This window comes from Panthera pardus, unplaced genomic scaffold (assembly GCF_024362965.1).
Source record: "Panthera pardus isolate Hobbes unplaced genomic scaffold, ASM2436296v1 HiC_scaffold_21, whole genome shotgun sequence".
In the NCBI taxonomy this organism is placed as follows: Eukaryota; Metazoa; Chordata; class Mammalia; order Carnivora; family Felidae; genus Panthera; species Panthera pardus.
The window spans coordinates 5403218-5427743 of record NW_026526777.1 but is presented as its reverse complement, the minus strand read 5'-3'; the positions used below and the strand labels follow the sequence as shown (position 1 = coordinate 5427743).

At 51.1% G+C, this 24526-nt stretch overlaps 2 protein-coding genes across 4 annotated transcripts in view; both read left to right on the top strand.

The window, feature by feature from the left end:
• Positions 1 to 24526, top strand: part of TSTD1 (thiosulfate sulfurtransferase like domain containing 1) — a 49710-nt gene that overhangs the window by 19475 nt on the left and 5709 nt on the right. The window lies entirely within an intron of this gene.
• On the top strand, positions 8 to 24459 carry F11R (F11 receptor). 3 transcript variants are annotated; one of them, XM_019433286.2, is made up of 10 exons: positions 8 to 166; positions 19642 to 19710; positions 19876 to 19983; positions 20171 to 20317; positions 20640 to 20842; positions 21234 to 21336; positions 21474 to 21581; positions 21801 to 21813; positions 22142 to 22190; positions 22324 to 24459. In XM_019433286.2, the coding sequence occupies exons 1-10, from the start codon at positions 106 to 108 to the stop codon at positions 22357 to 22359; spliced, it is 897 nt and encodes a 298-aa protein (XP_019288831.1). In that variant the 5' UTR covers positions 8 to 105; the 3' UTR covers positions 22360 to 24459. The 3 variants fall into 3 exon arrangements, with proteins under 3 accessions (XP_019288831.1, XP_053764898.1, XP_019288832.1); XM_053908923.1 differs by lacking the exons at positions 21474 to 21581; positions 22142 to 22190; positions 22324 to 24459 and adding an exon at positions 21630 to 21700 and having other exon boundaries at positions 21801 to 21819; XM_019433287.2 differs by lacking the exons at positions 21474 to 21581; positions 21801 to 21813; positions 22142 to 22190; positions 22324 to 24459 and adding an exon at positions 21630 to 21701.

Here is a 24526-nt window from a genome sequence, read left to right as displayed (position 1 = left end):
GGGCTCGACCTGGCGGCTGGAGTTTTAGTCCGCGGGTGGCTGCGGGGGAATCTCTGACTCTCTCCGGGGCTGCAGCGGCCGCGTCGCGTCGGGGTCCTGATCGCCATGGGGACCGAGGCGAGAGCCGGGAGGAGACAGTTGCTCGTCTTCACGTCGGTCGTCCTGAGTAAGTTCCCGGAGTTTCGGGGGGAATCGGTGGGTCGGGTCAGAGGTTGGAGGGAGGCGCTCCCCACGCCCCTCGCCCGCGGCAGCAGAGGCGTTGAGAAACCCGCCAGCCTCACCCAGCGAGTTGCCTTTCCACGCCTGGCCCTTCCCTGTTTCCCCTCCCCCTTCCCCCCCCCCCCCCGGCGGGTGGCCGGCTCCCCTCCCCCACCCCCTGCCCCGGCACCCACCGGGAGGGGGTGGCCCCGCTTTTCACAGCCTCGCTTGCCGGCGAGGGCCCTGCACGCCTCTGCCCAGGCGCACCCCTCCGCCCGCGCCGGGGCGGGCCATCCTGCCCCGCAACGCGCACCCGACACCCGCGCCCAACCCGGGAGAAGCCCCGAGCCCCGCACCCCTGACTCCTTTGGCCCCTGGGTGGTCTGCTCCTCAAGGGTCGGCAGGGCAGACCTACCGGAGGTGAGGTGGGGTGGGAAACCACCGGGAGAAGTGTCTGGGTGCAAAGTCCGAAGAAGAAATCCATTCGAAATCTGAACTTTCTCAGCACACAGCACTTCAAGTTCCTTTCTGGAGTAGCTACCTTGAGAGCCCTTGGTGGCTGTTGTTGACCGAGGGACTATTCCCAGGGGAAGGACCTGCGTGTCGGTTGGCTGGAGGCTTCCCAGAGCCAGGGCTCTGCCCTCCCCCTGGCCGCCTCTGAGAGTTTTTGTTTCCTTTGTAAACTCCCTTTCCTGTGGAACAATGAGACTCACTTGCTGGGGCTTGCCTCCGTCCAGAGATAGGTTTGGGCCTATGGGCCGGGCTGCGTGGATGCTTTGGGCCTTAGTTCAGGCGACCCGTGTCAGCAGCTGGACGTGGTCCGCCAGGGTCTTGAGGGTCTGTGCCTCTGTGGGTCGTGGTGCGGGTATGCGATCTGTGGGGGGATCTTCGTTGGTCCCTTGAAGAACGCAGCTTTAGGAAGTGTGAAGGGAACGAAAATTAAAAACAAAAATCAGCATCGGTGGTTATACGGTGGTTCACTTTGCCCAGTTGCGAAGCGTGGAAATAGGTTCCCTGCCCTTGGACGGATGGATGGACAATTTCTTTGTCCCTCATCACAAAAACATAAAAGCCCTTGGGGTGCACTGGACCAGAGGCAAGTCTAACCCTCGCCCTATTGTACAGACAAGGAAACAGGTCCGGAGAGGGGAAATGACTTTTCCAGATGGATGAAAGGACCTGGGAATGGCACCAAAATCTCCTGAGTCCCTTTCCTTTTCCCACTCCCGGGTCCGCGTCTCAAGCACCCTGTGGCACGGGAACCGCGACCTCAAACATCAGCCTGGGATCACGCTCCCGGGTCCACCCTCTTACCTTTTCAGTTCCCACTAGAGTCTTCTCTCACTTGTCTTCTTCATTCTATGTCTCCATTTTCCTTTTTGCCTCACTTTCCAGTCTTTTCCTACTCTTCAGCTTTTTCATTTCTGCCTGGGCCGTAGAACTGCTTGTGACAACCATGCCGGTTCCGTGTGGGGCTCCTACTGGTACTCGGCCTCGTGCTGCGCCAGTGCTCCCTTCCCCAGACCCAGAAGTTTCTCAGTGGTGACTCTATTTGTGACAGAGTGTGTCGGGTTCACAAGCTTGCTGGAGCCACAGTCTTCTTCCTCTTCGTCTTCCCTTTTCTCTCTTCCTACTGTTGTGCGTCGTGACATCCCCCAATAATCTCATACTGGCACTGAAAGAATTGTGGTAGCACCGTCCTGAGCTGGGGGACGTCCTCCAGTCTCTTCAGGGATTCAGGTGGTTTGCAGGGAACCTGATGTGATGTTGCATCAGCTTGACAGGACTGTGGGTCCTGGGAAGTAACATGTCCGGGGGATGGGGGAACCGACCATGTCACATTAAAATTTTTTTTTTTTTTTACATTTATTTTTGAGGGACAGAGAGAGATAGAGCATGAGCAGGGGAGGAGCAGAGAGAGAGGGAGACACAGAATCCCAAGCAGGCTCCAGGCTCTGACCTGTCAGCACAGAGCCTGACCTGGAGCTCAAACCCACAAACTGCAAGATCATGACCTGAGCCAAAGTCGGATGCTTAACCCGCTGAGCCACCCAGGCACTCCATTAAAGGCTGTTTTTCGGGTGTCTGGTCTGTCCTGTGACCCAGGGATGTCTGCATCATATGTGGGTGCCCACATGCTCTGTCTTCCATCAGGGCTGCTGCCCATCAGAGAGGAAGAAGAAAAAGGGCAGGATATTATCCAAGTCAAGCAAAGGTCCAGCCCCAGCCTGGGGAGCTCAGCGGAGAGAAAGGCCCGGGCTGTTGGCCAGGGATTGGAGCCCAAACACTGAGGGAACTGGGCCTGGGGAAAAGCCAACCAGTGATGGAGAACACGGTCTCCCTCTCCCTGGGGAACCTGCACTTAGAAGTTTCCAGCCATCTCCCAAGCAGGGAGGGAGAGGCATTTCTGCTTAGCAGGGTCCTGTGTGACGAGGATGACTTTTGGTGTCACCACGGGGAAGAAAGGGGAACCTGGGCTGGAACCCTGGTCCTTCCTCCTCACCCCTCCTTGAGGGTGGTGTCCCCACTGAGCCGTTCCCGGAGGGAGGGGCTGCTGGCCCCCTGTGTCTGGGTCCACCTGTGAGCGCTGGTGTTCTCCAGGGACGGTTCCCGCCCAAGCCCTTCCAGCTTTACTGTTGAGCTTTGCTAGCTTTACCTCAAACTCCACGTCGATGAGTCACTTCTCCTTTCCCCTCCCTCTGCCTGCCAGTTGCTACTCCCAGGAAAGAATTGTTCCCTGGAAACCTGAAGCCTAGTGGCTGATGGCAGCAGGAACTAGGAACTAGGAAATGAGCGGGGCTGGGATTGCGGTGTCTCTGCCTCAGTCTTCACCTCCGGGCCCCAGGACACTTTCACTTCACCATGTTTCTGTCTGGTTTCTTTCACTGGTTTGCCAGGGATCTCCGGCCTGGTTTTGGTTCGGGGTAGAGCTCCTGCAACGAAAAGGAACAGGTTAATACATTGTTTGAGAATCAGAAGGATGTAGAAGGTTCAGTCCATGCCCCACCCCACCCCCCCCCACCTGATTCTTATGTCTCTTTCCAGTGTTTGGTTTTTTTTTTTAATTTTAAAAAAAAATTTTTTTTTTAACGTTTATTTATTTTTTGATACACAGAGAGACAGAGCATGAACGGGGGAGGGGCAGAGAGAGAGGGAGACACAGAATCCGAAGCAGGCTCCAGGCTCTGAGCCATCAGCCCAGAGCCCGACGCGGGGCTCGAACTCACGGAGTGTGAGATCGTGACCTGAGCTGAAGTCGGACACCCAACCGACTGAGCCACCCAGGCGCCCCTCCAGTGTTTTGTTACACAGGCACAATTACATATAAATATGTATTTGTTTCTGCCCTTTCTTGCACCAAATGAGGCAGACTACAGATTTTCTACTACATCAGGCCCCTTGTTTCATTCGCTTTGGGATACCCTGGAGATCTTTTCCTTTTGGGTGCCGTGGCCTTGGTCATTAGGACCCACCCTCCCCACCCCCCCCAAGTCCACCGGGTTGAGGGCCACCTGTTCTGTGGACACTGGCACCCTTGCTCAGAGATAGGTTTAAAAGCTGGAAATGGTGGGCCTGGTTTTTCGCCTCTGTTAGCATCGAGGAGAGGAGACCTTGGGGGCCTCCCGACTCAGACGAGCTTCCTTTGCCGCGGTCCAGGAAAGATGTGGATGACGGCCCGTCAGATGTCATTGTGGACGAGGGTGCGGCGTTGTGAGGGGGCTGGGGGGGGGAAGCCGCGTGAGTGGACGCACGCTGGGCTTTGCCAGGCATTGAAAACTCAAGAGTTCATCTGTCTGGGACTCCCTGATAAGCAGGGTTTCTGTCTAAAGTCCGGCTGTGGTATTTGTTTTGCAATGTGGGGATAGGACAGGAGGAAGCAGCTGGCCCGACCGGGAAGTGTGATGCCAGGCCCCTGGAGGGAGCAGCCCTGGGTGGGCGGGCACAGCCTTGTAATGGGGAGATGGGTGGGGGAGGGGAGGAGCCCAGCAGGTAGAACTGGGAATGCTGCCGAGCGAGGTCGGGAGGGAGCCTTCCAGTGAGAGCTCTCCTGTCCCACGCTGCCCGCCCCACCTTCTGCCCTCCTGAGGGCCCACCGGGCCAGCCACTGATGTCACTCTAAGCGCAGCCAAGAAGGGCTGTTTAGACTTAGCCCAGCCTGTCGGGCTCACAGAGCCTTCCTCTTGCCCCTGCATTCCTTATCCGTCCTGCCCTAACCCCCAGGAGCGAGTTCCGTCTCTACAGGGTGGCCGGTGGGGAGGAAAGGGCAAACCGGGGGTGGAAGCCCTAGGGCCAGGTCCTGATGGTATATTGCTTTGTCAAGTTCATTTGTTAATCCGGTGAACATTGGTGTCTACCGTGTTCCAGCCCTGTGCTAGAGAGTAGGGACAAAGCAGAGACCACACCTGCTATCTAGAAGTTCTGAGGCGATGGGGCGCCTGGGGGGCTCCGTCGGTTGAGCGTCCGACTTCGGCTCAGGTGATGAACTCGCGGTCCGTGAGTTCGAGCCCCGCGTCGGGCTCTGGGCTCGGAGCCCGGAGCCTGCTTCGGGTTCTGTGTCTCCCCCTCCCTCACTTGTGCACCCTCTGTCTCTCTCTCTCTCTCAAAAATAAGTAAACATTAAAAAAATTAAAAGAAAAAAAGTTCTTAGGAGAGCTGGGGGTGTTGGAAACAATTGGCTCACATCAGGAAACCCGGGAGTAACCTTTTGGAGGTAAGGGCTCCCCCTCATTCTCCAGCTCCTGCCACCCCCCCCCCCCCCCCACCTCCCGTGGACCTCATATGCCTGGAGGCGAAGATCGGAGGAATTCATAGAGAAGACCAGAGAGACTGGCTGGCTGGTTTCCCTCCTTTTTCTTCCTTTTATTAAAAAAAAAAAAAAGGAATTCAAACAAACTCATGGCAGAAAAGCAACTTAAGGAACATTCTAATGGACAGGATGCGTAGAGGAAACAAAGTTTTCTTTCTTTCTTTCTTTTTAAGTTTATTTATTTATTTTGAGAGGGTGGGGAGAGGCAAAGAGGGAGAGAAAATCCCCAGCAGGCTCTGCCACCAGCTGCACAGAGCCTGAGGCAGGGCCTGATCTCTCCGACCCTGAAATCATGACCTGAGCCGAAATCAAGAGTCAGATGCTTAACCGACCGAACCACCCAGGCGCCCTCAAGGTTTTCTTAATAAAGTAGTAGAAGGAGGGGCGCCTGCCTGGGTGGCTCAGTCGGCTGAGCGTCTGACTTCGGCTCAGGTCGTCAGGTCATGATCTCGTGGTTCGCGAGTTCGAGCCCCGCATCAGACTCCGTGCTGACAGCTCAGAGCCCGGAGCCGGCTTCGGATTCTGTGTCTCCCTCTCTCTCTGCTCCTCTCCTGCTCACACTCTGTCTCTCTCTCTCAAAAATAAATAAAGATTAAAAAAAGAAAAAAATAAAGTAGTAGAAGGAAGTAGCTTTTCTGTGGCGGATCTCGTCTACATGTACAGGGATGCTTGCTGGCTTCTGTTAGCTGGAAGCCTCCGCCCTCTGTGACCACCTTGTCCTCACAGCGTGCTTCAGTTAGGGGTCATGGAGCATCTTCGCTGGCAAGGCACCGTGCTAGGAGCTGGGGACCTACAGATTCTCTCCTCCAGGAACTACAGACGTAGACTGACGAGGGGGTGCCAGCGGCTGCACTCAAAGTACAAAATGGGGAGCATAAAAGGGAAGAGATCAATTTTTCAAAACAATAAATTTTTATTAAGAAACAATAGGGGTGCCTGGGTGGCTCGGTTGAGCGTCCGACTTCAGCTCAGGTCATGATCTCACAGTTCATGAGTCCGCACATCGGGCTCTGTGCAGACAGCTCTGAGCCTGGAGCCTCTTCAGATTCTGTGTCTCCCCCTCTCTCTGCCTCTCTTTCTCTCTCAAAAATACATAAACATTAAAAAAATGTACATATATGCTTCTTAAAAAAGAAGAGAGAGACACGATATGTGCTCAGTGTAGAAAAATGGGAAAACAGGAATATGGAAAAAAGAAAATCACACGTAGGCCTATTATCAAGAGATAAATACTTACTGTTCGTGTTTAATTGTAGTCTTTCCTTTATGAATAATGTAGTATCTGTGTATATTTAAGCAAAATATGCTTTAAACAAAATCCATTCTATCGTATTCTACTGTATGGCTGTATCATAATGAACTGTTCACCTTTTGTTGGACTTTGAGGTTTTCTTTTTCTTTGCTGTGCTAAATAACATGAAATTGTTCCATCTTTAAGCTTAACTCTTGAGTGTTTTCTTAGGCTACATTCCTAGAAGTTGGGGAAGATTAATTTTGACTGGGAAAAGTCATAGTGGGGCAAGGGGCATTTGAAAAGGATCTTGAAGGATGAGTAGACTTTTCTTGCTTGTCTGACGGAGATGCTCTGTAGCATCATAGTTTATTATTATGATTATGATTATTATTATTTTGAGTTTTAATGATTATTTAGTTTTGAGAGAGACAGAGCACGAGCAAGGGAGGGGCAGAGAGAGGAGACACAGTCCGAAGCAGGCTCCAGGCTCCGAGCTGTCAACACAATGCCCAATGCGAGGCTCAAACTTATGAACTGTGAGATCATGACTTGAGCTGAAGTTGGATGCTTAACTGACTGAACCACCCAGGTGCCCCTTTATTATTATTATTTTTTAATGTTTATTTATTTTTGAGAGAGAGAGAGAGAGAGTGAGCGGGGAAGGGGCAGAGAGAGAGGGAGACAGAGGATCTGAAGCGTGCTCTGTGCTGTAAGAGCAGAGCCCAATGCAGGGCTTAAGCCCAGGTACCATGAGATCATGACCTGAGCCAACTAACTGACTGAGCCCCGGTAGTATCATGGTTTTAGAGCCTCGGAATTAGGCAGACTTGGGTTAAGATGCCCTTCCCACCATGGAGCACCTGGCTGGCTCCGTTGGTAGAGCATCCGACTCTTGATCTCCAGGTTGTGACTTTGAGCCCCATGTTGGGCGTAGAGATTACTTAAAACAACAACAACAACAACAACAACAACAACAACAACAACAACAAGATTCCCTTTCTACTTTGCTGCTTATAGCTGTGTGATTTGGAGCAGCCGTTCTAAGCTCAGTGTTCTCATCTGGAACATGGGATGGTGACAATAGAACTTGTGTCTCATGGGGTTTTTGCAATTAGAATCTAAGGACACAATGCATATGGCACCCACCTTCATGGGAGGGCTCACTGCGTCATTTCTCCCATTACACTCCATTGGTCGAAGCAGTCACAAGACAGTGCCCAGATTCAAGAGGAGGAAACCTAGAATCTACTTCAGTCACAATGTAAGAAAACCAGGTGGGACGAGATAGATCCGTGCGTCTGCTTCTGGAAAATAATAACTTGCCACGGTTGTTTTATTATTCAGATACATGGTGGTTTTCAAGAATTGTATCCTCAGTCTTACAGATTTCTACGCCACCGACTCTCTTCTGAAGCATATGAAAACATGTAGGGATTGATTTAAGTATTAATGGCTGCATCACTATCTGTCTCCCCTTCTCTTTATCCGGTTCACTTCTCTTCCCCGCTCCCACCCCCTTGAGCCACTCCTACCGCCTATCTACTTCCCCATTGTCAACTACAGTGTCTCCAAGTCGCCTTTGCTCTCCTTACCTCCTGCCCTTTTTCTCTCCTTGAAATTTATCAGACTCACCTGCACTGTCCAGGATCCCGATGGTATAGTACTCTCATATTTCTTTCTCATCTATTACCTCATTTCACCTTTAAAGTTTTGTTTAATCAGGGGCGCCTGGGTGGCTCAGCCGGTTAAGCGCCAGGCTTCGGCCCAGGTCATGATCTCACGGTTTGTCGGTTTGAGCCCCGCGTCGGGCTCTGTGCGGACAGCTCCGAGCCCGGAGCCTGCTTCGGATTCTGTGTCTCCCCCTCTCTCTGCCCCTTCTCGGCTCACGCTCTGTCTCCCTCTCTCTCAAAAATAAATAAACGTTAGAAAAAATTAAAGTTTTGTTTAATCAACGTTTTTGCCTCTCCCTTTTGGCTTTGTTTCTTCTTCTCTGCTTGTGATCTGATTTTCTTTTCCCCCTTTTTCATCCCCTTTCCCCCGCGTTTTCCTCTAAATTAAAACACTTAATCCCGTGCTTGCTGATGACACAAATATAGAACATAGAGAAGAAAAGCTGCCTGCGGTCTCAGGTAATATGCACTGTCTAGTGCTTGGAATCTGTTCTTAGAGATTTTGTTATGCATATACTCAGATTGTTTTTATTATTTATAAATATAGGGTCATATTCTACATATTGCTTGTACATTTTGGACATACTTCTGATCTACTTTGACCTTTGAGATGGCAATATGTATTTCTTACATAGTTTTTGATAATGTATCATACTGGAGCCAGATTCCCAGGGTTAGAATCCTACTCTGCCACCTATTAGCTTTGTACTTGAGCAAATTACTTAATTTACGTGCCCCAATGAACTCATCTGGAAGATGAGGGCAACAGTAATGTTTATTTCATGGCATCATGGCAAGGATCAAATGAATTAATCCTGTAAAGGGCTCAGAAGAGTCCTGCCATGTGGTGAGTATTCGAGAAACGCTAACTGCTATTATCATTTTATTCTTGCTCCTATGTTATTCATTTGGTCATGGTCAGTAATGTGTGTCTAGAATTTAGATATGATTACAGTTGACCCTTGAACGACGCATGGGTTTTGGGGTCTCAACCCCATGGAGTTGAAAATGTGTGCAGGGGAGCCTGGGTGGCTCAGTCAGTTGAGCAGCTGACTTCGGCTCAGGTCGTGATCTCGAGGTTCATGAGTTTGAGCCCCGTGTATTGAGCTCTGTGCTGACAGCTCAGAGCCTGGAGCCTGCTTCGGATTCTGTGTCTCTCTCTATCTCCTGCCCCTCTCCTGCTCACTCTCTGTCTTCTCTCTCTCTCTCTCCTAAAAATAGATACACATTTTAAAAAAAGAAAGAAAGAAAATCTGTGCATAACTCTTTGACTCCCGAAAAACTAGTAACCTACTACTGACTGAAAACCTTACTGATAACGTAAATAGCTGATGAACACGTATTTTGTTATATGTATTATATAGTGTGTTCTTACAATAAATTAAGCTAGAGAAAAAAATGTTAAGATCATAAGAGACGATACATTTACAATACTGTACTGTATTAAAAAAAATTTGTGTATAACTAGACCCGTGAAGTTCAAACTTGTGTCATTCAAAGGTCAACTGTAATTGAAAGTATAGGACAAGTCTTATAAAAAGGTTTTCAGGAGTTCTGTTGATTCTTTCCTTTTAATTATTTATTTATTTTTCTTGTTGACGTAGCCTTATATTAGTTTCAGATACACATCATAATGATTCCATATTTCTATAGATGGTAAAATAATCACCACAGTAAATCTAGTTAACATTCATCCCCATACATAGTTACAGAATTGTTTTTTCTTGTGATGGAAACTTTTTTAAGATCTACTCTCTTAGCAACTTTCAGAGATATAATACAGTGTTATTTAAAAAAAAATTTTTTGACGTTTATTTACTTTTGAGAGAGAGAGAGACCGAGCACAACAGGGCGGGGCATAGAGAGAGGGAGACACAGAATTGGAAGCAGACTCCAGGCTCTGAGCTGTCAGCACAGAGCCCGATGTGGGGCTCAAACCCATGAACCGCGAGATCGGGACCTGAGCCGAAGTTGGATGCTCAACTGACTGAGCCACCCGGGCGCCCTGCAATATAGTGTTATTAACTATAGTCACTATGCTGTACATTACGTCTCCATGACTTACTTACTTTATAACTGAAAGTTTGTAACCTTCGACCCCCATCAACCATTTTGCCACCCCCCATCCCCCACCTCTGGGAACCACCAATCTGTTCTCTGTATCTGCAAGCTTAGTTTTGTTTTTAATTTAACCTTTATTTATTTTTGAGACAGAGGGAGACAGAGCATGAATGGGGGAGGGTCAGAGAGAGGGAGACACAGAATCTGAAACAGGCTCCAGGCTCTGAGCTGTCAGCACAGAGCCCGACGCGGGGGTCGAACTCACGGACTGCGAGATCACGACCTCACGACCTCAGCCGAAGTCAGAGGCTTAACCGACTGAGCCACCCAGGCGCCCCAGTTTTGTTTTTAATTTAGATCCCACATATAAGTGAGGTCCTATGGTACTTGTCTTTCCATGTCTGACTTATTTCATGTAGCATAATGGCCTCGAGGTCTACCCATGTTAACACAAATGGCAAGGTTTCATTCTTCTTTACGGCTGAATAATAAACTGTTACATGTGTGGACCACATATCCTTCATCCATTCATCGATGGACACCTAGGTTGTTTTCATATCTTGGCTATTGTAAATAACACCGCAATGAACATGGGGTGCATATATCTTTCGTAAGCAGTGGTTTTCTTTTCTTCAGATAGACACCCAGTAGTGGAATTTCTGGATCATACGGTATTTCTATTTTTAATTTCTCAAGGAATGCCCACACTATTTTTCATAGTGGCTACAGCAGTTTACATTCCCAGCAGCATGCACAAGGGTTCTCTTTCCTCTATCCTTGCCGGTGCTTGTTACTTCTTGTCTCCGATAATAACGCGTGGTGAGATCTCATTTTGGTTTTGATTTGCGTTTCCCTGATGATTAGCGATGTTGAACATCTTTTCATGTACCTGCTGGCCATCTGGATGTCTTCTTTGGAAAAACATCTATATGGATCCTCTGCCCAGTTTTTAATTGGATTGTGTTTTGTTCTTGTTGTTGTTTTATTAGTGAGTTGTGAGTTCTTTGTATGTTCTCAATTTTCTTGGATATTAATCCCTTATTAGATAAGTGATTTACAGATATTTTCTCCCATTCAGTAGGCGGCCTTTTCATTCTGTTGATGGTTTTCTTTGCAGAGCAGAACGTTGATTCTTCCATTGTGTGGAAATGTCATCATAATTACCTAAGTCAAGGCTGTAGTTACAGGGGATTCAGCCAGAATGTTCACTGCTGATGTCCAGCTGAGACCTTTCTATTCATCTGCTTGGGCCATGGTCACGATGTATCACAGACAGACAGGGATGGGGAGAGTGAGGGTGGGGGCTTAAACAACAGTGACTGATTTTCTTACAGTTCTAGAGGCTTGAAGTTCAAGACCACTGCGGTGTTAGGGTTGGTTTCCTCTGGAGGCTCTCTCGTTGGCTTGCAGGCAGCCACTCTGTCCCTGGTTGTCCTCTGTATGAGCACCTTGGTGTCTCTTTGTATAAAGGACACCAGTCACACTGGATTAGGGCGTGTCATACGGGCCTTATTTTAATGTAATTGTCTTGTGACAGGCCTTGTCTTCAGATACAGTTACATTTTTTTTAAGTTTCTTTATTTTGAGAGAGAGAGAGCCTGAGTGCAAGCATGTGAGTGAGCATGAACAGGGGAGGGGCAGAGACAATTCCAAGCAGGCTTCACTTTGTAGCGCAGAGCCCGATGCAGGGCTCGAACTCAGAACCCAAAAACTGAGATCATGACCTGAGCTGAAACCAATAGCTGGTGGCTTGACCGACTGAGACGCCCAGGCGCCCCGATACGGTCACATTTTGAGGTACCAGGGATTCAGGCTTTCACATAGGAGCTGAGGGAACACCATTTGGTCCATGACAACCGTAAACCGTGTTGAAGATACCTTTGCAGTGAGAGCAATGCCCTACCTGGCCAAGGCTTCTTCCCCAGCTGACTTGAACCTGCTTGGAGTTCCCTGTTGTGGTCATGAAGACAGTGGGGATTTTTGTTGTTGTTGTTTATTTTTATTAAAAAAAAATTTTTTTTTTTTACATTTATTTATTTTTGAGAAACAGAGAGCGTGAGCAGGGGAGGGGCAGAGAGAGAGGGACACACAGAATCCGAAGCAGGCTCCAGGCTCCGAGCTGTCAGCACAGAGCCCGAAGCGGGACTCGAACTCACAGACCGTGAGATCATGACCTGAGCCGAGGTCGGACGCTCAACCGACTGAGCCACCCAGGCGCCCCCAGTGGGGATGTTTTCAATGGATTCACATCCTTCCCCCACTTCATGCTGCTGGTTTAGACCTTGCATCAGAAAACCTCCTGCAACTTCCTCTTTTGTCTCTGCACACCTCCCTGGATGCAGGAAAGCAGTCTGTAAGCACTGCGACCCACGCGGAGAAACGAGTCCCTCGGGGCGCCTGGGTGGCTCAGTCGGCTCAGGTCATGATCTCACCGTTCATGAGTTCAAGCGCCGCATGGGGCTCTGCACTGACGGTGCAGAACCTACTCGAGGTTCTCTGTCTCCCTTTCTCTTCCCCTCCCCCATGTGTACTCTCTTTCTCTCTCAAAAAAAATTAATAAACTTAAAACAAAATTAGTCCCTGTTGCAAAATGCCACTTGGAAATTGCTCATGTGCAGAGTACTCTGATTGTATTCCAAAACTATGAAGCAAATTTAAAAACACTTAATTTGGGGGCGCCTGGCTGCTCAGTCAGTGGAGCGTGTCTCTTGCTTGGGGCTGTGAATTCAAACCCCATGTTGGGTGTAGAGATTACTTAAAAATAAAAAAAATCCTGGGGTGCCTGGGTGGCTCAGTCGGTTAAGTGTCCGACTTCGACTCAGGTTGTGATCACACAGTTCATGAGTTCGAGCCCCACACTGGGTTCTGTGCTGACAGCTCAGAGCCTGGAGCCTGCTTTGGATTCTGTGTCTCCCTCTCTCTCTGCCCCTCCCTTGCTCACGTTCTCTCTGTCTCTCAGAAATAAATGAATGTTGAAAAACAATTAAAAAAAAAAAAAAGATCTTGGGGCGCCTGGGTGGCTCAGTCGGTTGAGCGTCCGACTTCAGCCCACGTCATGATCTCGCAGTTTGTGGGTTCAAGCCCCGCGTCGGGCTTTGTGCTGACAGCTCAGAGCCTGGCACCTGCTTCAGATTCTGTGTCTCCTCCTCTCTCTGCCCCTCCCATGCTCATGCTCTGTCTCACTCTGTCTCTCAATAATAAAATAAACGTAAAAAAAAATTTTTTTAAATCTTTAAAAAACCCCACAATTCTTAGGGTGCCTGGGTGGTTTAGTAGGTTAAGGGTCCCATTCCTGGTTTTGGCTCAGGTCATAATCTCACGGTTCATGAGTTTGAGGCCCACACCAGACTCCACGCTGACAGTGTGGAGCCTGCTCTGGATTCACTCTCTCTTCCTCTCTCTCTCTCTCTCTCCCTCAAAAATAAACTTAAAAAAAAAAACCACTTAATTTTTATGTTCTGAAACTAAGTTTTTACAAAAAGATTGATGGAATAGTCATTCCCCGCCCCCCCCCCCCCCCGAAGGTAGAATAGTTTCTTAAACTTTTAAAAAGATAGAGCTTTGGATCAAATTTGTTTTTTCCTCATTTGGGCGTGCCCCATCTGCCAGAGTGAAAACTGGGGTTATCTTTGTAGATAAACCTTAACAGTAGATGTTATGGTGAATGGTCTGCTAGGACCTAATTGTTTAAGGCTCCGTGTTGTTCAATGTCAAGTTGTACCAGGCATTCTGCTGAGCGCGGAGTACTCAGAATAATAAATAACACCTGGTCCCTGTTCCCTGGGGGGTTAACTGTCTGCTAGGGGAGACTTATGTGCACAGATGACGTCATTATAACGTGGGAAGTACTTCACCCGTGTGTTGCATGGGGTAGTTCAAGCCTCCGGAAGAGGTCTGAAGCTGGCTCTGGTAGGATCGGGGGTTGGTAGGTCATTTCCTGGAAAATAACGTGGATGAATAGCTGACCAGAGGGAGAAAGAGGGGAAAGGGTGTTCTGCAAAGCTGGAACGGCAGGAGCAAAGCAGACGTTGTGAAATGGCTCTTTGCTGGGAATTTTAAGTCCTCTGTACTGCTAGAGGGGAAACACGCCAAGAGTAGACAGCCTTTCAGAGGGTCCGGTACTGCTGGGCCTCTGCCTTGATGAAGAATTTGGTGTTTTTTTTGTTTTGTTTTGTTTTTACTGTTTATTTATTTTGAGGGTGAGGGGTGTAGGGGGGGAAGGAGAGAGAATCCCAAGCAGGCTCTGTGCTCTCAGTGCAGAGCCCAACGTGGGCTCGATCCTATGAACCATGAGATCGTGACCTGAGCTGAAATCAAGAGTCAGGTGCCTAACTGGCCGAGCCACCCAGGCGCCCCCAACACGTTGAATTTTATCTGAGAGGCAATGTGGAATCCTTGAAAGCTTGAGGCGAGTGTCAGATTGGCATTTTTAGGAAGGCTGTGTGGTGGATTGGAGCAGAGCACAGCCCCAGGAATTGCCTGGATTGGAATCAGCACCAGCACTTTGCTGCTCGGGGCCTCAGTTTCCCCGTGTAGAAAATAGAGGTGATGGTAATAAACAGTATCGCCCCACTCCCAAGGTGGCAGGGATGAAGAGACAGACCATACAATATGCTTGCAGCACTGCCTGGCACAGAGCAAGTGCTCAGTAAATACTAGCCCTTCCTCCGGCCCTGGGATGGAGGGTGGATCTGAGTGGGTTAAGATTAAATGAGGCAGAGACACCCGAGTGTGCTTGAGAGACGATGATGGTGCTAAGAAGTGACGGTCACAGTTTGAGGGAGATTTGGGAGGGGACGATGCCAATGCTTGCTGTTTGAGGAGGGGAGACGTGGTGGCTGCTGGAAGGCTTCCAGTTTGACGGACAATGACGGATGGAATACATGGGAATACACCGTGACACCACCACCGACCTGGGGGAGGAGGAGGAGGAGGAGGAGGGAGCAGGCGGCAGACGGGGAGGGGTGTGGGGACTCCGGTGATGAGGGCAGGAGCTCAGGTGGGAGGCGGGGACTGGAGGTGGCCGCGTGTGGGTGCAGATGAGTTTTGGGGTGGTGTTCGAGATTTCCTGGAGAGAACGTGGACAGGAGAAAAGGCCCAGGATAGAATGCTGGGGAGCACTCATGTTAAGGGATCCACAGAGGAAGCACGGTTCAAGGGAGAGAATGAGAAAACTCGTCAGTGGTGGGGATGACCAGAAGGGCGGCACGCAGAAACCAAGGGGCGGCGTGACTTCTGAGGAAGGGAGTGGTCGGCGGGGCCAGGCCTCTTACAGGGGCCCCTGAAGGGAACTGAAAAAGCCAATTGTGGCTGTCCTTAATTCTAAGACTACTTCAATGTTTTGGAAATTGGGATGCGACGTACAGCCTAACTATACATTTAATATGATGTCCCCACCCCCCAAGGAGCTGTTATTAAATCGCTGTTCTATCGTATAATCAGGGCGTCGTAGAGTTGAGGAGCGAATGACTGGTGATCTTAGTAAAAGCAATTTTCATTCCAAGGTGAGAGCCAAAGACATATTGCGGGTAGGTTAGGCGGTGATTGAGTGTGTTGGGCTGGGAACTGTGTGTAGACGCCTTCTTTGAAGAAGTTTGCAGAGGAAGGGCACCCGGGTGGCTCATGTTAAGCGTCTGACTTTGGCTCAGGTCGTGATCTCAAGTTCCATGAGTTTGAGCCCCTCAACGGGTGAGCACAAGCCTGGCTTTGGGTAAAAAACATGAGCCTCAGGTGAGCCCCCCCTTGTCTGTCTGTCTGTGTCTCTCTCTCTTTCTGCCCCTCACTCGCTTGTGCCCTCTCTCTAAAACAAACAAACAAACAAATAAATAAAAGTTTGCGGAGGAAGGGAGGAGAGGAGTCCCTCTAGAGAGGTGTGCGAGATTGAGTGCAGGTTTTCTGTACACAAAAGGGTCCAAAATCTGTTGATGCCTTTGACTTTGTGGCTTTTCTTACTGCGAACTTGTAGTAAATTAAGCATCGTGGTGAAAGGGTGAACTTTCCTTCTATTTTGGTTTACTGTGTGTGTCATTGAGCCAAGTATAGGTCTGGGGGGTGGGGGGATGAGGAGGCAAGGGAAATACAACATAGATGAAGGCCATGGGCAAGAGCCTGGGTGTCCTGATGGAGATGGGGTGCAGTGAGGGGAAGCCCTCCGCTCTGCTGGTCTACCTGGGAAGGTTCTAGAGAAGAGTTAGCTTTTCCAAGACAATTGCAATGATAGAGGAGAGGTGGTTTGGTGGGCTGGAACATAAGCATTTTTCAGGCAGTGTTTATATTTATTTATATGTCTTATTGAAGAAAGTTTTAAAGTCAACAATTAAGTGTGTGGAGAAGAACCTATGGGCAGATGATGATGATGATGATGATGATGATAATAATAACAATGATATAATAGTTGTTTGCTGCTTCCTGTTGTAAAGCACTTTATTTGTATTAGCTTGTTTAACTCAACCACAGCCCTTTGATGTAGAAACTGTTATTATCCCCACTTTACAGATGGGTGAACTGAGGTTCAAAGCGACTTAGGTAGCTTGCCCAGCCACACAGCCTAGTAGGTACCGGAGCTGGGATTTGAATCAGGCAGCTTGGTTCCAGAGGCTTATTCAGGGGCGAGGTGGGAGGGGGTGGGGGGAGGCGTGGACCACGGTGGCTGAGGTGTCCCACGGTGAGGAGGGAGCACTGGTGAGGCTGAGTATGACACATGCGACGATTCACAGGCACAATAGAGCGAGAGTGTTGACAGGCCACAGACAGTCAGCTGCAGTCCTGCCTCCGAGGGAGGTGGGATGGCATTGAGGGGCAGGCCCTATGTTTTATTTTATTATTATTTTATTTTATTATTTATTTATTTATTTATTTATTTATTATTTTTTATTATTTATATTTTATTATTATTTATTTTATTTTATTATTATTATTATACATTTACTTATTTTTCACAGAGAGAGCAAGAGAGTGAGTGCGAGAGGGGAAGAGAGGGGGGCGGACAGAGGATCCAAAGTGGGCTCTGTGCTTACAGCAGAGATCCCAACACGGGGCTCGAACTCGTGAACTGTGAGATCGTGACCTTAGCCGAAGTCGGATGCTTAACCGACTGAGCCACCCAGGCGAGGGGCAGAGCCCGTGTTTTAAACCAGAGAAGGCTGGACTAGCCAATGGAGGTCAGGACACTGAGGAGCTGGGGAGGACGTGTGTGTGTGTGTGTGTGTGTGTGTGTGTGTGGTTCCTGAATGTTTTAGATCCGGAGGTCTGAGAGGTCTCAAGAGAACTTTAGCTGACGTCAGAAGTGATGCGGAAACAATCACCAAATTCCTGTGCTGTCATTTCTTTTTTGGCGGCCCTTTATTTCAAACGCTAGTTTTTAGTGGAATTAGAAGCTCTTCCTGATTTGGGTCGTGTCATAGGTTGGGTTCTAAGGAAGCTGACTCTGAGATGTCCTTTATCGTGCCAGGACATTTATTACGGAGGGCTCTTGGGGTCCACAGCTCGGGAAGGGCAGGGGAGGGAAAAGAAGCAGGGTTGGGCAGAGGGAGAATTCCGGCTGCAGAGTAGCTTCAACCTATTCCCCAGGGAGCTTTACGGGGTGGGAATAGCTTTTCAGCGTTGTTCTGAGCTGGGGGGTGGTGGGGTGGTGGGGGGGGATTGGGGCAGTAGACCTGGGGTTCCCTGGGGCTTCCCTCCTCTCATTCAGTGATGAGGCATTGGATGCCAGCTGCCCCTGTCCCTGCCCGGGTGGACCGCATGCCCCTGGGCCCCGCAGTGTCCCGGCTGTTGTCCCCGAAAGGGCTGATAGGCCGAGGGCTTTGATTTGGCAGAAGTCCCAGAGGCTGGATGACAACAAGTCAGTCCTTCATTCCTGAAGAGAGATCTCGTTCGAGCATCGCACTGCACATCATGGGTAGCAAATTGTAAAATGTGAGGATCTTAGAAAACAAGTGCCCATCGTTGAAGCAGAGAAAGCTGATCCGGGCGAAAATCAAAGCATTTCATTCTCCGCGTTCCCCCCTCACAGCTGAGTAAGAGACTCCCATGGGCTCAGTTTTCGACTTAGGGAGGGCTATCTGGTTTAAGTTTCTTACGTGTTATTATATTTGATTATGCATTTGACATTAAAATGTAATGCCAAATGCACACATATAAGGTAATATTAGTATAAATAGCTCACAGATAAAAGAATGGCATTTATTACATAGTCTGCCCCCCATTAAGCCACGGCCTCTCTGAGAAACCGCATGGTTTATAAAAGTCTGACATAATGAGGGAAATGGGGGTGTAGGGGGAACGTGTGTTTTCCTCTCAGCTCTGCCGTTTCATAGCTATGAAAACTTGGGGCTAGATGCAGAACTTTTTTTAGACACTTAATTTTCTCATCTGTAAAGTGGGAGAGAGAATACGTACCTGGACGAAGTCACAGTGTTGTGTCAGATAGATATCAATGTATGTATAAAAGTCCTCATAGATATCAATGTATGTATAAAAGTCCTCGTTAGACATTAACGTCCCCAAACCCCCCCCAAAAAACCCTAAAGGACTTGAGCGAACATCTAGTCCAAACCTTTCGTGTTCTGGGTGAGAAGAGGGCGCTTCAGAGGTCACGAGACCGTATTCAGTTATGCGAGTGATTACGTAAAGGAAAAATGTGCTTGCATTTATCTAAGGAAGACGGGACTCTTAGGGATATAAGGAAAGCCCAGGTGGTGAATTTGAACTTGGAAAACATGGACGGGAGTGACTGTCCAAGGGCAGGTTTATAGCAGAGCCCGGCTGTCTGAGCCCAGGCCCTGGTGCTTCGTTTGGAATGCTGGACCCTCCAGCGACCCTGTCGTGCAATCAGCCTCGTCTCTGTGCCCCCAGCACATGCCACCCCTTCTTTTCCTTCTCCACTGGGCACGAGGAGATCTCGTGTCTAGATCTAGGAGAGGATCTAGCCCAGTTCTGGTCCCGACCCCAGCTCAGACCCAGCTGCGTGATCTTAGGCACGATTCTTTACGTCTCTCTCATGGGCTTGGTTCCTCATGTAAAACTGGGATAATAACACCTGTCCTGCTGATCTGTCATTCTGGTTTCGAGGATCAAACAGCGTAAAGTAGGTGAAAACACTTTAAAAAGCACAAAATGCCCTACAAATGTTGAGTATTGTTATTATCCTCATTACTGCTCCTCCCCTGCCTCCTTGTGTCCCTCCCTGCCCCCCTGCCCCCCCTGCCTCCCTCCCTGCCTCCCTGCCTCCTTGCCTCCTTGCCTGCCTGACCCACCTCCCTTGCCTCCAGCTTTGCTGGCTTCCTGCCAGGAGTGTCTGACAAGTGACTGCAATTAATTATTTGTTGAGAAGCTTTCTCTGAACCATGAAAAGTCATTTGGGAAGCTGTTCTTGGACTACTAGGAATCTAATTAGATTATTGGGAGTTGCAGAGGGAAAAATAAAAAAATGAAAGACATTACCTCTGAGAGAAATATTTTATTTCCATTGATAATGGAAGTATTGGCCTGCGATTGTGGCAAAAAGCATTTGAAGGTATTTAGGGTACTGGTGAGGAGGCGTGAGACCCAGGGGGAGCCTGGATCTCCTGAGTCTCTTCACCTTGGAGAAGCCACGAGAAGGGCCTCAGGAGCTCCTTCAGCTGGGCCGCTCTGGTGTCTCCCTCCTGATGGCCCACCCCTCTCCTCCTCAGGCTCCCTGGCGTTGGGCAGGGGCGCAGTGTATACTTCTGAGCCCGATGTCAGAGTTCCTGAGGACAAACGTGAGTTGTGGGCGGCTGTGCAGGGGGGTGGGGCGGAGGGGGGGAAGCAGGTGCGCCTGGGGCCTGGAGGGCGGGCAGCGCAGAGCCCCCGACGCAGTTTGGGGCCCTTCTCCTCCTCCGTTTGCCGCCGCTCCTTCGTCCCGCTCACTTTTGCGCTGCCCACAGCCGCCAAGTTGTCCTGCTCCTACTCGGGCTTCTCCAACCCCCGCGTGGAGTGGAAGTTCGCCCATGGTGACATCACCAGCCTCGTTTGTTATAAAAACAAGATCACGGGTGAGTTGCCCCACCTCCTCCCCGGTGGCCTAGGTTGTGGAGGGGTCGACGGGGCCGGACCCCCAGGGGAGGGGAGCACCCTGGGGCCCAGGTCCCGCGGACTCTAACGCGGCCTGCCCTGCCACCACCCAGCTTCTCGTGGCCCCGCAGCGCACTCAGCCGGCCGCCCCTTCCTCTCTCCTGGTAGCCTCCTATGCAGACCGAGTCACCTTCTCGCACAGTGGCATCACTTTCCATTCGGTGACCCGGAAAGACACGGGGACGTACACTTGCATGGTGTCTGACGAAGGCGGCAACACGTACGGGGAGGTCAGCGTCCAGCTCACTGTGCTTGGTATGTGCCCACGCGTTTTGTGTGTGGGTTTGGCATTCATTGCTTCCCAGGTCCTCAAGGGGCTTTGCCGAGCTTTGGAGCTCACTGATGGCCAGGGCGCTGGGGCGGGGGGGGGGGGGGGGGGGGGGGGGAGTGGGGAGTGGTGGGGGGCTTCAGTCTCTGTGCTGCAGAGGCGACGAGCCCTGCCCCTCCCCCTCCCACAGTGAGAAGCGGAGGGCCTGGTAAGGGATGGAGGCTGGAGCTGACCTATGGGGTTGTCTTCCGCTTGGCCTCTAGGCGGCGCTGTCTGAACTTGTGCTGGGCCCCTTCTGTCCCTTCGCAGTGCCTCCATCCAAGCCCACGGTCCACATCCCCTCCTCTGCCACCATCGGGAGTCGGGCAGTGCTGACCTGCTCAGAGAAGGATGGCTCCCCCCCTTCTGAGTACTACTGGTTCAAGGACGGGGTCCCGATGCCTTCGGATCCCAAGGGCAACCGCGCCTTCAGCAACTCTTCCTACAGCCTGAATAAAAAGACAGGGGAGCTGGTAAGGATGGGGTGGTGCGTTAGGGTAGGGGGGGGGGGGGGGGCAGGGCCAAAGAGCCCTGGAAGGTGGGGAAGACAAGCAGCAAGATGAGCTTGGCGTTAGGGTCAGAAGACTAAAGATGGGGGCTTGGATGCTTCTCAGGATGAGGGTGTCATAAGGTGCACAGATCCCTCTGCCGTGCACCCGAAACCCCAGTGCAACAGCGTATGTCCACGATACTGCAATTTAAAAACGAGGATGGGGGGGGGGGTTGCTCCTGTAGAGCCTGCGGCTCTTGGTGTCGGGGGTCGGGAGTTCGATCCCCGCGTCCGGCGTAGAGCCTACTTACAAAACACCAGAAGTAGGTGCTTGGCTTCTGTAGGCAGGAGGCCAACCGATTTCCTCCCTTCAGGTCTTCGATCCCGTGTCAGCCTGGGATACGGGCGAGTACACCTGTGAGGCGCGGAATGGGTACGGGATGCCCATGAGGTCAGAGGCTGTGCGCATGGAAGCCGGTGAGCAAGGCTCTAGCAGGGGCTTGAGCTCGGACCTGGGGTGGGGCCCGGGGTCTGCTTTCCACCCTGGCTTTGGTGGTGTTGTCAGTCACGTGAGTGAGCCCCCAGAGGACTGACCTCTCGTTTGTGTCTCACAGCGGAGTTGAATGTGGGGGGCATTGTGGCAGCTGTCCTTGTCACACTCATTCTCCTTGGATTCTTGATTTTGGGCATCTGGTTCGCCTATAGACGAGGCTACTTTGACAGTAAGTACTTGCCCTCAACGGCTCTCCTTTGTATCGTCCCCATTCCAGGGCACGGTCCTTGGGTGCCATCTGAGTACTGACCTGATAGTGAGCCCACGTGTGCAGGGGTTCTCTCCCGGGTGAGCACCAGTGACCTATTGAGTGCCATTCCCCCCAGCCTTCTGCGCCCGGCCGGCCCCTATCCCGCTGACGCTCACGGTCCCCTTTCTTCTTTTTCAGGAACAAAGAAAGGGTGAGTGAGCCACCTGCCGTCCTGGGAGGTCTCCAAAGGAGGTTGAGAACAAGGATGCGTGTGGTTTGAAGCGGAGACGGGCCCCGGGGGGGAGGGGCTGGAGGCAGAGGCCACCCTGGTTGGGTGGCCATCTGTGTGTCTGCCTCTCCCCGTTCCCTGTGACCTTGCACTTGTCGGGTCTCCCTCCACCCACCCCTCCCTACTGAGAGCTCTGTGCTTCCGTAGAGTTCTCGGTCGAGCCTCTAACGTTGGCCAGCAGAGGTTAAAGAGAGCACGGGTTGGGGGGGGGGGGGTTGCTGAGCGTCTCCGTCTTCTGGCTTGTCCGCAGGACCTCGAGTAAGAAGGTGATTTACAGCCAGCCCGCTGCCCGCAGTGAAGTGAGTGTGCTCCCCTGGGACCGGGAGGGTCTCCCTGAGGGAATGAGGGGCTCCTCCCCTGTGTTTACAGGTTCAGGAGCTTATCAGCTAAACAAGAGTGTACAGGGTTGATTTGGGCGTTTTATTTCTCCAGGGGGAATTCAGGCAGACCTCGTCATTCCTGGTGTGACCCTGGTCCGACTCATCTCCTGTCCTCCGTGCTTGCCTTCTTCCGGTGCTACCAGACTCCGGCCCGTGGCGTCTGTAGTTTCACAGGGTCCCTTACGCGTCTTCTAGCCCCCACAGGGGTCCCCACGTTTATCTTAGTTAGGATGTGGTTGTGTACACTTTCCCCCTGCATCCCGCCCTTCCTTTCCCGCCATTGCCGAGTGGCCCGGGACTTGTTTAAAAGCTTTCGTCCCCCATCCCTACGAGGGATCAGGGAACAGCCCTGAGCGTCACGCCCCTTGACTTCCCTTCCCAGAACGTGGCAACAGTGGCGGGGCACTCGATACCCCCTGTGTGGCGGCGGCCCCTCCCCCCCGAGTAGGGATCTGGAGTTTGGTCCCTCGGCCCTTTCCTCCCGTGGTGAGGAGGGACGCACTGTTCCAGAGTGGGGACTGGAGACCGAGCCACCGAAGAGGTTGCGGGGTGACAACACCAAGTCTCTCCCGCCCCTGCAGCCCACTCCGCTTTCTTCTGTCTTCCCACGGGAAGTGCCCCCGAGACCCTCTTGCACCGGCCTGAACGCAGGCGGACACCATCTGTGTCTGTAGAAAGAAACTGGAGCTTTGTTATGGAGAGCATGGGGGGGGGGGGGGGGGCTCTCAGGGGACACTGAGCGGAAGGGTTTTAAAACCCCTGATCTAAAGAAAAGGAAGCTGGAGCTGGGAGCTCCGACCATCACCCTTCCCTTGGCTGGAACAACTGGATGGACCCTTTTAAGATGTGTCTGCAGGGCCGTGCGGATGTGCGCAGTGGTCTTAGCTCTTTGCTGTGGGGTGTGGGCGTGCGTGTGCGTGTGCGTGTGTGCGCGCGCGTGCACATTCGCGCGCTCGGTCCTAGCTCTCTGCTGAAATGCGGTGTGTGTCCAGGGCGTCTTCGCTCTTTGGTGAGACTGTTGGTGTGTGTTTGGATGTAGCCGGATGTTGCTGGTTTGTCAAAGCCTCTCGTCGCGGGAAGTTGGGGAAGTGAAAAGTTCCTGGGCTCCTTTGTACAAACAGGAAGGCGCCTGGAACCCTGCTTCCCAACAACCTGGGTTGGTCCTGGCCCCCTGTCCCACCCCTTCCTGGCTCCCGTCTCAAGGCAGAGCTTCTGAGCTTGGGGCCCTCATTCCGGAGCCCTCTGGCGGCGGGAGGAGTGCCCTCGGCTGCGGGAGCACACCCGGAGGAAGCCGATGCTGTGCCCTGGGGTTCTCGCTGGTCTGGTCCACTGAGGGGAGAAAGTGCCCACCCTCCCCTCCCCCCTCTGCCAACCAGATGCATCGAAAGACTTCTCTAAGGAGAACAGACTGCCCCAGAGCAGTAAAGTAACCACTGCTTCACTGGAGCGGAGTTGGGGGCTGGGGTGCTGTTTAGAGGAAAGGTAATTTGAGACCAGGTGGCCAGGCCACCCGTGTGTGAGTGATGGGAAGGTAGGCCTGCCTGACGTTGCTTTCCTTTGTGCGTCTGGACAGCCCTTTTTGCCCTTAAATTTCTGTTTCCCCCTCTACCATAGTCGCCCGGTCTATTAACGAGCGAGAGGGCGAACACCGGGGGGTCTTCAAGGGTTGATTTTGCTTAACTTCTTTCTGTGGGGGACGCTAAGCCCCACTTTTCCAGGTTTTATTCCCTGATCTGGAAACCCCTGACAGAATTGAGTTTTCTATCGAGAATCCAAGAGGAAAAACAAGCCTAGCCAAACCATCGGTTAAGGGTCATGGGCCAATAAAAAAAGAGCTTTTTCAGATGGAGATAAAATTTAATTAAACAGTAAAAGCAGAGATGATGAAATGGTTCAGTAAGAAAGAGATTTTTAAAGCGTGTTTCAGCCTCCTGGTTGGGAGACGGGGTGGGAGGGACGCGGAGACAAGGCCACAGGGAAGCAGAGGTGACTCATTGTCCCGTCAGGTCTGAGGTGAGTGGTTCCTCACCCTCTCGGTCACTTGTGGTGAACAGAAGTCATGCGTGACCAGTCTTGGAAGTCACCTCTCCAGCTTACCACAGTCCCCTTGAGTTGGAAAACACCCTGCCTGCTTTCATTTCGAAATGTCAAGGCTAATTTTGTAATAAATGTTTATTTTTCACATTGAGTTTGTTTACAGCCTGAAGTTCTGTGTGGTAAACGAACTGGGACTTCCAGAGTGGTTTGGAGATTCA

Excerpts from the sequence above, each read along its gene's own strand:
- F11R (XM_019433286.2), top strand. The coding sequence starts at position 106 with ATGGGGACCGAGGCGAGAGCCGGGAGGAGACAGTTGCTCGTCTTCACG. Across the intron at positions 167-19,641 it reads CTTCACGTCGGTCGTCCTGA|GCTCCCTGGCGTTGGGCAGG; the intron begins GTAAGTTCCCGG and ends TCTCCTCCTCAG. Across the intron at positions 21,337-21,473 it reads GGCTGTGCGCATGGAAGCCG|CGGAGTTGAATGTGGGGGGC; the intron begins GTGAGCAAGGCT and ends TGTGTCTCACAG.